The sequence below is a fragment of the Acyrthosiphon pisum genome, chromosome A2 (assembly GCF_005508785.2).
Source record: "Acyrthosiphon pisum isolate AL4f chromosome A2, pea_aphid_22Mar2018_4r6ur, whole genome shotgun sequence".
In the NCBI taxonomy this organism is placed as follows: Eukaryota; Metazoa; Arthropoda; class Insecta; order Hemiptera; family Aphididae; genus Acyrthosiphon; species Acyrthosiphon pisum.
The window spans coordinates 85868239-85882090 of record NC_042495.1 but is presented as its reverse complement, the minus strand read 5'-3'; the positions used below and the strand labels follow the sequence as shown (position 1 = coordinate 85882090).

The 13852-nt window shown below is 29.2% G+C and overlaps 1 protein-coding gene and 1 long non-coding RNA gene across 3 annotated transcripts in view; one reads left to right on the top strand and one right to left on the bottom strand.

Annotated features, from left to right (window-relative positions):
* Window positions 1-329: 329 nt before the first annotated feature.
* Window positions 330-13852, top strand: part of LOC100162226 (probable E3 ubiquitin-protein ligase RNF144A) — a 15634-nt gene continuing 2111 nt past the window's right edge. Inside the window, exons 1-3 of one of the 2 annotated variants that reach the window (XM_016806327.2) lie at window positions 330-559; window positions 1154-2011; window positions 13396-13558. In XM_016806327.2, coding sequence (XP_016661816.1) covers window positions 1307-2011; window positions 13396-13558 — 868 coding nt within the window. In that variant the 5' untranslated portion in view covers window positions 330-559; window positions 1154-1306. Of the gene's footprint in view, window positions 560-737; window positions 1027-1153; window positions 2012-13395; window positions 13559-13852 lie in introns of those variants that run through there. The other variant, XM_001945071.5, reaches the window with a different exon arrangement.
* LOC115034273 lies at window positions 2958-3914 on the bottom strand. Its single transcript, XR_003839637.1, has 2 exons — window positions 3333-3914; window positions 2958-3089 (listed from the first exon to the last, which is right to left on the bottom strand). It is a non-coding gene; the product is annotated as an uncharacterized LOC115034273 (long non-coding RNA).

Genomic DNA, 13852 nt, shown 5'->3' with positions numbered 1-13852 from the left:
TTTTATTCCACACTTAAAGACCCTAAATTAACAACTAGAAGGTCCTACCGTCCCCCCGAAGAAGAAATACGTTTTGGGATCCGCCAACCGTAAATCATACACATACCTACCCGAGCTACCTAATTGCGTGACTTGATCGGCGGAAAAATTACTTGTTGTAGGTAAGGTTTTTTTATCGTTATGCTGATTTTTTTATAATATATGAACGTTAAAGCATAGAACTATAAAACATAGACCTATCGGTTTGTGAACAACGCGCAGCGAGTGAACAAAAAACCTGTATCCACTAGACGATAATATTATTTCATGGCCAGATGCAGTTCGGTATAATCCATAGAGTCTTGTTGTTAGTTTGCGTGTGGACAGTGAGTTGTGTGTGTACGGTAGCGTTACAACAAATTAAATTATCGCATTTCGTATCATTTGGAAAATTTTTAATTAAAATTATTTGAGGACGTCCAGTGAACGAGCTTAAGCGAATATTATAAATGCGCTCTCGGCATCCGCGTTTAGTTCGGAATATTCGGATAACGCGTATTTGTGTCTTGCGATAATATCGGTGAGTAGGTGATAAATGGTAATGCTAATATGAATAATAAGACGGTAAAGTGAATAGGCATATTATCGTAATATATTATTGTACCTACATCATTATTATTTATTATTTTGTAATAGTGAAAAAAATAATAATATTTAAAAATACAATGCGGTCGATGTTTGTCAACCTGTCACCGGTTTATTTTCGTATATTGGCGTGCATGTTTGTGTGGCCATCTGTCAAATCGGCTGATTGGTCATATTCATCTGATAAAAACAATAAAAATGTTCTCGTTTTGTAAAAATTTATCACCAGTTCTATTGTGTATTTTGTGTACAAGAATTTTCAATATCACGTATTCATGTTATCGATCGTTCATAAAATAATGACTAAATGACCTACTATTAAAGTCGTAACCCAAATAATAAGTTGAGACGTTAGTAAACTTGTTTTCAAAGTAAAGGGGGTCACGAATTCAACACTATCAGGTAACAAAATAAAACAAAAAAAACAAAAATGTTAAAACGACAGTCGCTATATTTAATTGTAACAATTTAATAATCGATTTAAATACTTCCTGACTTACTACTTAGTGTTTTGTATTGTTTTATATAGATGAAGGTTAAAGTTAAACAACACTAAGTTCACAAAATTGTTCACCAGTGGTAAAAGATGTAGTTGAATTTATTGTTCACGGAAAATGACAAACAATCATCCATCAGCCCAAACTGATCGGTCGACGGATTGGCGGTCACGTCGACCGGCGTTATGAAGAAGACCGCTGTTAATTATGAACGTACTCACTCGTTGGCGGATGACGATGAAGATGGTCGCGAGATAATATTAGAACGTGATCCATTCCGGCGCCCTAAGTCTCACCGAATCACTGTGCTTTCGGGGCAAAATGGTTTGGAAGAGAAACCGTCTAAAAGTGATGTTGATTTACCTAAAAAAAATAGACATAGTTGGGAAAGAGAAGAAGAAGTGCTTCTGAATAATGAATCATCCCTTGATGATGAAGATGCTGCCAGAAAACTACGAAAATGGAGCAAAAGTAAAATAGATTTATTAATGCCCAGTTTACGGTCCCTGGTCACATTGGCCAGGGGCAAGTCATCCTCATCTTCATCATTAAATCAACCCGGTTCAGCAGAAAGTTGGTCACATTTAGAATGTATACGGAACGATGAACCAATTCGTAAATACAATACTATGGTAACATTATCTAATGTAGTACTAAATCGGCCTGCTGGAATCAAACCAATAAATCGATTACGAGATACTGCTGTTTGTTCAAGATGCAGTAGTGTTTTATCGTTGGCTGCATCTTCATCTAGATATTCATTAGGATCAACATCAAGTTTTGTAACACACCGAGATCAACCTATTGTACTTTGTAAAGTATGTTTAAATGAAGTTCCTGTAAAAAATTCTTGGACGCTTCAACAATGTGGCTGCTCCTATTGTATTGAAGTGAGTTACATTTTATATCTATACACTTATTATACTAACCTTTTTCTTTAAACTGTGAATTGTGATAAACCTACCTAATTTAGAAAAAGTAAAGTTATTTTACTGATAACTTGTTTATTACATAAATTGAATGCAAGTTCCTTAATTTTCTTATATTTTATTATGAGTGGCGCTTATAGTATAAGCATATTTTAAACTATAATATTATTATAAATATATTTCATAAATTATGATAAATTTATCACATTTTTGAATTTAAGTATTAATATTAATTTAATCAATTTTTCAAATGTTGAGACAGTTTGTATATACGTTTCTAAGGTCAGGTTAGGTATGCTATAGTGTTTGGATATATAGTCAATAGATAAGTTCTGGTACTATGAATTGAAAATTAAAATATGTATACTTGTATTTATAAATAATATAATAGTTTGATCTTTTCTGTTTAGTATAAACAAAGGTTGTACATTTTTTCAAATATTTAATTGCATTTTCTTAGATATGTACTTTTTGCCTTGGTATATTATCTTGGTTACATCAAATGGCAAAGTTAAACTTTAATTGCTTTCTGAATATAGTTAGACATTAAACAAATCCATTTCTCATATAAAAAGGGACTTAAAGAAAAGGTATATGCAACAAATCATATATTATTAATTTATATTATTAAATAATATAAAGTGTACCGATTGGTACTACCTAATTTATATAATTTTTCTGAGTTTAGTTCTAGTTATATGTGTTTTTTATTTTATATTTATTTATTTGATATACCTATTATTTGAAAAAAATTTCAGTTTGTGTAGCTCAGAAACTTAAATTGTAATACAATTAAACCAGGTCTGGATTAGGTAGTCTCGGATATATTTTTCTACCGTCCCATAATTTGCTATAGTGGCCCAATATTGGACAAATGTTAATATTAATAAACAATAATGACTCTATCTCATTTGTTGACAGTATTCTATTTTATAGCTGTCATAAAAATTATACTCAACATTGCGGTCAATTTCTTCTACCAGTCCAAAATGTTAACGGCCCTTATATTTTCTCTAATGCTTGACTGGCCTATCCGACCCTGAAAAATAGTAATCAAATTATCTTTAATAATTAAAAATGAAATTACATCTGTTTATCTAACACTATCATGCTACATAATTTTGATTATTGTAGCTTAATCACGGAAAATTTCAGTTATTTTCAATTTAGGTACTATAGAATTACAAACCATTTATTACATAACTAAAAAGTATTTATCTCAGTTTATAGATAACCATATTATTTAAAAACTTGTATTAAATTGAATGATAACAGAACTTACCAAAATATTAATGCTAAATTAACTTCAAACATTTTCTGAATTTGTTTATGATCTTATACAATACCAATGCACTTTTTTCCGTGTAATATTATCAATTAGATAAATTTATTGTATTCTAGTCCTACAAGAAAGAATTATTATAATTTATATTAAACCATAGAAAATTCAAAATGATGACTGTGATATAATCATATGCCTAAATACCAATATATTTATAATGATAAGATCGTTAAAAATAACATAACATTTTAGATTTTATCAGTGATGAATATTACGTACATTTTTTTTAGAAGGGCAGATATGTGTATACTGTATATATTTAAAAACTTGATATTTTATACCCCACTTGAAATGTACCTACCACAGATTTAAAATAATTAGGATATATTTATGTTCAGGGAGGATGAAGTACTTATATTTATTTTAATTTTTGAAAGTCTTGGCTTCCTCAAATTGGCAATAGTTAACCTAGTTATGTATAGAATAGACTTTGAAAAAAAAACTAAGAATAAAAATGAATTCATTTTTATATTTCTAGAATGATAATTATTAATTTTAATATTAAAGAAGGTTTATAAGATAAATTATGTAAGTATACCGTAGTTCTATAGTCTATAACTATATGTCTATATATAGGAATCAGGAGTATTTTTTATGTATCCGTAGGTACGTGGGTGTTGAAAAAAATTCCGATTAAAATATTAAATCATTAATAATTACAATTAAAAATTACTACTTGCACTTCCATTTTTCTGTTCGATATGGATTATTGCGGTGGTTTGATAAGTTGACAACTACTGATTTTCTGACGTTAGGGCATTTCATTTTCGATTGAGTTTTAGTATGATATTCTTTTATATTATAATTTACAATACTACTATCTTTATTAACTTACCTTCTGGCGACTCCCATCCATCTCGGAATCAGAGCCTGCCAAGGAAATTTTATATTACCGGTCCAGTGATCGATTAAAATAAATTGAAGCCAAGTGCAAGAACCAACTTGGAATTCTACTATCCTTGTCTATAATCAAATATAACGTATCTACATATCAAATGGCAAAACCCAGTGGGTCGTTAAAAATTCGAAAGATTTTGGCCTTAATTTGGGCTTGCTCGAAGAAATTTTGAATTAGGAGATTTGGGCCGGTCTAGCCCGGACAGCCCGGTAAGTAATTTCTTCCCAATCCGGCGCTGCCTATATTTAAACTAAAGCAGAGAAATCATGTTTAAAATTGAAATAAGTGTAATACGTTCAATATTACAGTGGTGTAGTATAATAAACGTTTCACGCTTTTCCATTTATTTGCCACAAATTAACTTTAAAAAAATTACAATAATAATATATATAATTACAGTATAATATATTAATTAATAAATAACCGATGCTACAACGAATTAAAAATACCATGAATTATAAGTTTTGAAATTTTATCTTTTATGCGTGCGCTAAGGATATAATATGTGAAATATGGGGCTCCTAAATATAGAACTGTTAAACGTAAATTGTATTATAAGGCAATGAATCCTGTATAAGATTTTAATTTATAGCTTATTATAATAGTCTCGTCCAGTCCCCGGATTTTTTTTCTGTATTAGAAACTAGTTAATCAGTCTTTCCCGTTTCATAACTGCTTGTATCATAATAATATATACATAATATTATGTATTATTATGCTCTGACGATGGCGCATATCGTTTAAATCGCTCAGAAATTTGTTACTCGGCACGCCACTTTAAAATCAACCCCATTGTTTTGAAATTACAAGATACCTATTGTAATGTCACGTCGTGGGAACGTTCAACACTGCACAGAAAATATTAATGTATTTTACATTTTTACCTACTGATTCTAAGATTTTCGAATATTTACCAATAACAAACAAGCATTATTTTCTGTATTACTCTGTATAAATGAATCTCGACAAACACTTCAAATATCGAGGAGGCATTTATGGGATCTCTATTGATGAAACTTTATACTTATGACATATTATTTAATGTATTAACTATTTCCTAGAAATATTCATAGCGTAATTTCTAGAAAAATTATTTTGTAAAACCGGTCTTATAGGTACCTATATACTTGGAGAATTATACCGTTATACTTATAATATAGTATTCTCGTATCCAGTTAAATTTTTTTAGTAAAATTATTTATTCGCTCTTAAATATAAAAAAAATAATAGAAATTATAATAAGTACGTTAATTTGTATTCATAAGAAAAACATTATAATTATAATTCATGCTTGTTTAACGATTTTGGATCATTAATATTTGATTTTAATTATTTAAAACATCACTAGTATTTAAAAACAAGTACTGAATATTTAAATTTGTTTCCTATACAAGGTAATTCTTTTATCATGAAATACTCATTATTTCAAAAACTATTAATGTTTTTAAAAATATTTTTTTACATAGTTTCAAGAAATTAAAAAACAAAGTTTTTATTAAAAAATCATATTTTGATACATAAACATCGAATTTAGGACGAGTAGCTTATAAGTTATAACTTATAAGTATTTAAAGTTTGACAAAAGGAGTAGTGGACAAACATTTTGCGGGGTAAACCCTTCCACTCCTTTCCGCCCATCAAAACTTTAAATACTCGTAAGTTATAACTCATAAACTACTCGCCCTAAATTCGATTTTTATGAATCAAAATACTTTAAAAAATATTTCGCTTTAGAATATGAAATTAAAATTCTATGTTGTCATTCAAAAAAGTAAGACTTAAACAATTATAAGGATAAAAAATATTTAAAAACATAATTTTTTAATAAAAACGTTGTTTTTTTAACAACTTTGAGCTATGTAAAAAAAATATTTTCGAAATCATTAATACTTTTTGAAATAATGAGTGTTTCATGATAAAAGAGTTAACAAATTTAATTTTAAAACAATATAATAAAATGAAACGCACTTATTGATTACTACTAAAATATAAAGATGTAAAGTAAATTACTAATTGCTATTTATTTAGGTAGGTACTTCAACACGAAATATATTATTAAATTGTATATGTAATAAGTACCTGTCTTTCGTAATTATATAGAACAATAGATTAATGTTTCAGCTAGGCGGAAGGCACACACACCGCACACCAAAGCAGATGAGATGATAGAATAGAAAGAACTGGACATGCGACATTCGTGTTGTTGGTTAAGTTTTAAGTTTTCTTAGATCACATTTCTTATGATCCATCATAGCGGTTTATCGTACCATAAATGAAATACTAAGTGTGGGTACTGCAAACGAATTATTAAATTACATTTTAATAAACAATATTTTGAAACGTGAGATAATTGAGAGAACTTTTTTGAGTATTCGTCCATTTAATATTTGTAACAAGTTTATGAATTTATTAATATGGTTTATTCGTAATTTTGATTTTATAATACATTTTCTATACAATTGTTATATGGGTACCATTTATTGTATTATTTTATTATGCTATTATTTGTTGTTTATTAGTAATTTTAATTTATTGGTTTATCATTGTGGTATTAACTGTGATACGATTAGAACTGTTATATAGGGTGATTCATTAAATATGTACTATATTTTGAAAGGAGTATAGTAATATTACTCTATTATAAAACGTCAGATACGTCGTCTTAAATACTTATAAGAGGAAGCTAAGCTAACGCCTACATTTACTGCGTCATAATTTAATCTATAGGTACATTTCGATTAATAATATTACAAACTTGTGTTCTGCATCAGTCAACGAGATTATATTTTTCTTTAAATTTGTTTTTAGACAACAATACCTTCTTTAAACATAAAAGAAAACATTTGTAATTTCTTGACGATATAATTTGAATGTGAATACTATGCATAATAAATTCTTAAAGGCTTAGGTTCCTAGGTGAAAATTATGAAACTGTAGTGGCTCAGTCCCCCCTCCCCCAAAAAAAAAAAAATAAATCCAGGACATACAATTTAAAAAACTGAAACTTTCATTTTGCAATTTTTGGCATTTTTTATATATTATATCTTATTTTGGACTTTAAAGTGATTTTTACGATATTTTTAATAATTTTTATCTTATAAATATTTTTCACGGACGAATGTCGCACTAATTTAATAATAACTTTAATTAAAAATATTTTACATTTTATAGATTTTTATATTTTTTAAATTATGAATCTAAATTATATCTCTAGTGCATTTTATACTAAATTCTTTGATATTTCAATGCATATAAGATGTTTTTTAGTGCATTTTTCGAGATTTTAAAGTTTTATAATGCAATAAATTCATAGACCAAGTTGGTTAAGACGAAGCCAGTTGTTTGTTAGACATCACAGTTTTCGTTTCGCTTAAAATGGGTAGCGGAGTGTTATTATTATAATTTTGAAAGGCATGAATAATTGATACCACGTTTGAAAAATGATTCTAAATTCATCACGATTTACTTATTTTAGTGTTCATTTCATAGACCCAATGGCGCCGAAGTTTTTAAAATGTGGTCGGGCAATTTTAAAACTTCCCAGCCTCAATATCTTAATTATTTAATAAAGAGGTACCCTAATATACATTTATTCATAATCATGGTTTAAATATACTCATGCTCATATTAAAGTTATGAAGTAAATAAAATATGGCCGGTGGACCACATTTTTTAAAAAAGAGGTCGGGCCACGGCCCGATGTCACCATGGACTTCGGCGCCACTGCATAGACCTATAAAGAAATAATAGATCTTCTTTATAGGTCTATGGTTCAAATCTTTAAACCATTTAAAATCACTTCAATAGCCGTTCTCTAATTTTTTTATAACAACACTATATTATATACCATATTACAACAATATATTCGATGTCTTGGAATAAATAATACATTTCTATATCTGTTAAACAATAATTAGAAAAGATTTTTTTGACAAAAACAAATATTTGTAGTAGGAAATTATAAATTATTATAATACAAAATAATTTTTTTTTTTTTAATTTTTATCCCACGGCAACTTAGGCCATTGGGAGAGGGGGGAGGTACTGTAAGTTTTGGAACGGTAGGTGTGTTACACGTGGGTGTGTTTTTGGCAGAATTTCGAATAGGGCACCCGTAGGTTTCTGCCTTGCCCCGGAGTGGGGGATGGCGACACTTGTTCTCCGGACACCGTGACTTGCCCGGAGAAAAATGCCGCCCAGTGGCCGAGAATCGAAACCGCGACTGGCAGCGCCGCAGCCGACGCGTTAGACCGCTCGGCCACCTCGTCCCCCAAAATAAAAAATAAATAAAAATAAAAAATAAAAATTATATACACCTAATAATTTAATAATGCTAGACGAATACAAATCGTACTATGTAAATGCTTTTCACAGTTTTTTTTTTTTCGTTTAACAGTATGTACTTGAGAGGACGCTTTACGTCCGCATGCGTTGTCTCCGTCTTACAAATGCACAACATAGCAAAAACTGTTTTGCGCGAGACAACTATGCTCCCTCTGTATTTATAGTAGAATTACTAAAATTCCACAACGCATAGAGAAGAACTTAATCTGTGTCGTAGCGTTTTTGTTTTTTTTTTTATAGCACTTACCAATAGTTTTTAATAATTAAACGAAAAAAACAAAAAAAGCTTAATGTTCTCAAACTAATAACTTCAATTATATTAATGTTATCCAAATAAAAAAAACGCTACGACACAGATAAAGTTCTTCTCTATATGCTTTGTGGAATTTTAGAAATTCTACTGTAAATACAGAGGGAGCATAGTTGTCCCGCGCAAAACAGTTTTTGCTATGTTGTGCATTTGTAAGACGGAGACCACGCTTGCGGACCATGTAGCGTCCTCTTGATTATATCTTGCTCGATTGAAGAATTGTGTATATTTGCTTTTGCATCCATAGTTAATTGCAATATTTTGTTTCCGTTGATGCCAATAATGAAAATCCAGTTTTTCGTTCGATATTTTTTTTATGATATGTTTTTAGATTTCCCTGCGACATGTGCATCCTATCGATAACGATGAATTTGTCCGTTATCACTTGTTGTAAAGTACTCATTACATAATAATATAGGTATATTAGTACTAACTAATATTACTAAGTAGTAATATGTTAACGGGAGAGCGCAAACCTTTAACCTATAATTTTGTCATGTTACACTGAGCTTAACAAAATATTCATTGTTTTATATTTAAATTAAACTTCAATTGAACCCCTGACAAAATTACCGTTTTGCACAAAAGCCCAGGTTACAATTCCGGGAGCACAGTTTAACACTAGTTTACACTATTGATTATAGACTATAGTATAAAGTGGTATGGTTTGGGGGTTGGTTTAGACTTTAGACCGTGATTCGTATAATATGGTTTTAAAAATGTATCTATTTGTTATGGGTATGATAGTAATAATACAAATCTAATGGATGAAACCGATGTGATCATTGCAAAACTTATGTACAGCGCCTACCACGCTACTTTACCTACAGTTCATTGGGATGAGATAGAGTGATTGATCGAGTGAGAAAACACTGTAACATCCCAAACGCATAGTTCTTTCTCGGCTATCTCGTCCGCTGGTTTCTCTCTCTAACCGTTGTCTATTAGTTTATTGGTCTATGTATCATTGAAACGTTAAACGTTTTCCTCTAGAACAAATTATAATACCTCGTTCATAAACAAATATTGCTCTGTCCTGTCCGTAATTTTACATTTGGAGAACTACACTAAACACTTATGCAGCGGTGAATAGGATGATATATTTTTTTCGGGAAGTCATTTGAATAAGGGCCCCCCAAAAACAAGACGCGAGTGACATTTTATTTTGATATAACAATATAATACAAAACTATATAATAAGTAATATATGTACTCTTAGTACAGATTTATTTATTTTTTATTGTTTTAAATCATGTATGAATATAATATTATAATATATTTTATATCTACATTCGTTTAAGTATTAAGTGATTTTTGTCATTTTCACATTGTAAGTAATGCCTCTCCATTTTTTTTTACTCTAAGGTTTCAAAGCAGCTCCTGACTCATATTTTCGTTTATTCAGTTTTTTGTCATCGGTATTCATAGCTCATTTATTATTAAATAATAAATATGTATATAATAATATATAATAATTTATTAAGTAATTGAAAAGCAAAAGCAAAATTATAATTTATATTTATATTTTATAACGTATCTAAATTAGAATACGCACACACTATATACATTAAAGCATTAAACACTTCAATGAATAACATACAATCAAACAATTCAATAATAAGGTGACAACTGACAGCAGCCAACAGGACATAAAAATAAAATTATAAAAGCGTATAACCACCGTATTGGTACATTATAATATAGGTACTAGGTAGTACAGCTATAATCTACCGATATTAAATATGGTTTTCTATAACTCTAATCTAAAAATAAATCTCAATATACCCAATGATACGGCCGATACGGGGAACAAAAATAAATATTGGGAACGATTCTGGTTTAGTAACCTATCGAATTTTCAACTTTTTTTTTCCAAAATGTGTATTTTAGGGTGCTATATAAGAATATAAAAAAAAGCCTGGGCAAACTTCGTTTTGAAGTTATTGATGGAAAACTTCAAAAGCTAAATTTTTTTCGTATAACGCGCATTTAAACAAAGTTGTTAAAAAGCACATAATCGGAAAGCGTTGCCACTCGCTCTCTGCGCTGCCCTAGGACAAAAAAAAACGCCAAACACGAGTTCCTCCGCGCAGCATTAATGTAGTGTTACGCACAAACGTATAAACGTAAAATCGCAAACTTTGAATGACTATAACTTCCAAAATAATGGTCTCCGTAAAAAAACTAACAGATTCGAAATCAGCATGGAAAAACACGTATTTAAAAAAAAATTTAAAATATTCAATTCTTAGCATTTTTTTTTTTTTAAATGAGCGTTACGTAAAAAATGTAGTTTTTGAAGTTTTTCAACAATAACTTCAAAACGAAGTTTGTCCGGGCTTTTTTTTTACATTCTTATAAAGCACCCTTAAAATTTACACATTTGGGAAAAATAAATTTGAAAAATCGATATGTTGCTAAACCAGAATTATGCCAAATATTGTTTATAGCTAAATGATTATGGTATTTTTCTTGTAGAGCGGTTAAAAATATTAAATTAGTCAATTTCCATTTTTATTAAAATTATTTCAACCTTCATCACATAAGGTTCAGTACTTGATAAATGGTCCTAGGTCCCCCTACATCAACACAGGAAAAATCCCGAATTCCCGGTGGGCCTATCCGCCACTGCACTTATGTCAATTAAATTTAGGCAACAGTAAGGTACTCTATATCGATTATCGGGATGTTTTCTTACATAATATATTAGTATGGTTATGTATGGGTGTATGTAACAAGTTTTTTAGTGAGCTGTTTACGAACACCACAAATGTACAATTGTTATGAACCAATCTGTAAAAATAATATTTGGATTTTGGTTAACCAACCATGTTTCCTCCATTCTCGTTCGTTTTTTGTAAACATGTAATATTTTGTCATTACCATTTATCACACTCGAAAAACACTAAAGTCCAAACGTCTTAGTACGACGGTTGTAAGTACAAATTGAACGTATTTTGCGGTAAAACATGATACTGTATGAGTGTATGATGCTCATAGGCCATAGCCCATAACAATAAATTTATATTAAGATTTTATAAATAGGTCTACTATAGTTTTAAACTTTTAAATTAATTTTTTCTTACCTAAAAAGTTATTAAAAATAATGTTTCTTGTAATGTATAGCGTTTTCCGTAAATAAAGAAATTATAATGTATTTTTATATTTTAAGAACATGTCTCACCCGTACAAGTGGGTAGCATACAAAATTAACGTGTAACAGCCAGGGGCGTATTTAGGGTTGTACAACAGGAGGGGGGGGCTAAATCCCTATGAAAATTACAAACAAAATTCTTACTTTTAGTTATTACCTATATTTGTTTTATATTATAATTTGTTTATTTATAATTAAAGTAATACTATTTAATTAAGACTTTTTAGTTTATTCAATTAAACATAATTCATTAATAAGAACAAATTTGAATACAACATAGCAATTCACAATTAATATATTGATTACCTATATATATATATAATACCTTGATTAAGGGATTCTTTGTTTTCAGTATGACCTCTGAAGCTTAAGCCCTGATTTTTTGGTATAACGAAAATTGGGTTGGGGGGCTTACGCCCCCCCCCTTAACCCCCCTTAAATACGCCCCTGGTAACAGCTCTAATTTAGCTTCATTAGTTTTAATATTATAGTGAATTTATTTATTTATTTATTATTAAACTTGAAGGTAACAATATACTCAGTGGTTTGTTCGAAATGTTAATTCGATATTTTAATTTGGAAAGGATTTAGAAGCGTAATGTGTAATATATTACAGTTTAATAATGCTCATAACTCGCTTCAAAATTAAATATCGAAAAAACACTCCCAACAAACCACAGAATATGTTGTTACTTTTAAGTTTAATAATAGATAAATCCATTCCATTTTAAAACTAACTATTGATGCTAAATGATAACTACTGAACGTAAATTTGCATTGTATTACACACAATGCATGCAAGTGAGACATTCTCAGCAGTCCTTAACAGGATTAAATAACAAGCAAATAGTATTTAAATTAGAATTAAGATTAGAAATAAGCTTATCGCTGAATATTTGAAATAATCGCTACAAGTTGTACTAAACTTGTTTCTTTTTTAGTTTACTTGGTCCATGTATTTTAATAACGAAAAATATTTCTTTGTGTGCAATGTAAATTCAATTCAGTAGTATTTGTTGTAATTTCCATATTTTTATTAGGAATATAAAACAGGTTTCGGTGTTATATTTATTTAACCTTGAATTTAATCAAACTATTTTTTTAATTATGTTTTTAGTATTCAGATATCAAGCTTAATTGTTACTATTAATAATTTTACAAAAATATAAAAAAAAGTAACATTGTAATTTAATAGGTACCTTTATTTAAAATGCCTATAATATATTAAAAATAAAGAAACAATCATTAATTGCATAATTTGTACAAATATAACAATACAAATATTGTTTATTTACAGTGTGTGAAAGCATATGTGGAATTTGAAATCAACCAAGGTGCATACAATATATCTTGTCCAGATGCTCAATGTCCGAAGCTGGGCATAATCCAGTTAGAAGAAATAGAAGCATTGGTCAGCATTGATGAAATTGAAAAACATCAAAGATACAGGCTTAATAAGGGTAAATCAAAATCTTATAAATTTATAAAACATAAAAATGAATTGTAATTATCAATTATAATTTTAATTAAGGGGGCTGCAGCAAATGAAAAAAAAGTGACTTTTAGACCAATAAGCTGGACAAAACTGGAAGAATTTGGTTTGATGGATTTTAATTTTATCAATGCTGACCAATGCTTCTATTTCTTCTAACTGGATTATGCCCAGCTTCGGACATTGAGCATCTGGACAAGATATATTGTATGCACCTTGGTTGATTTCAAATTCCACATATGCTTTCACACACTGTAAATAA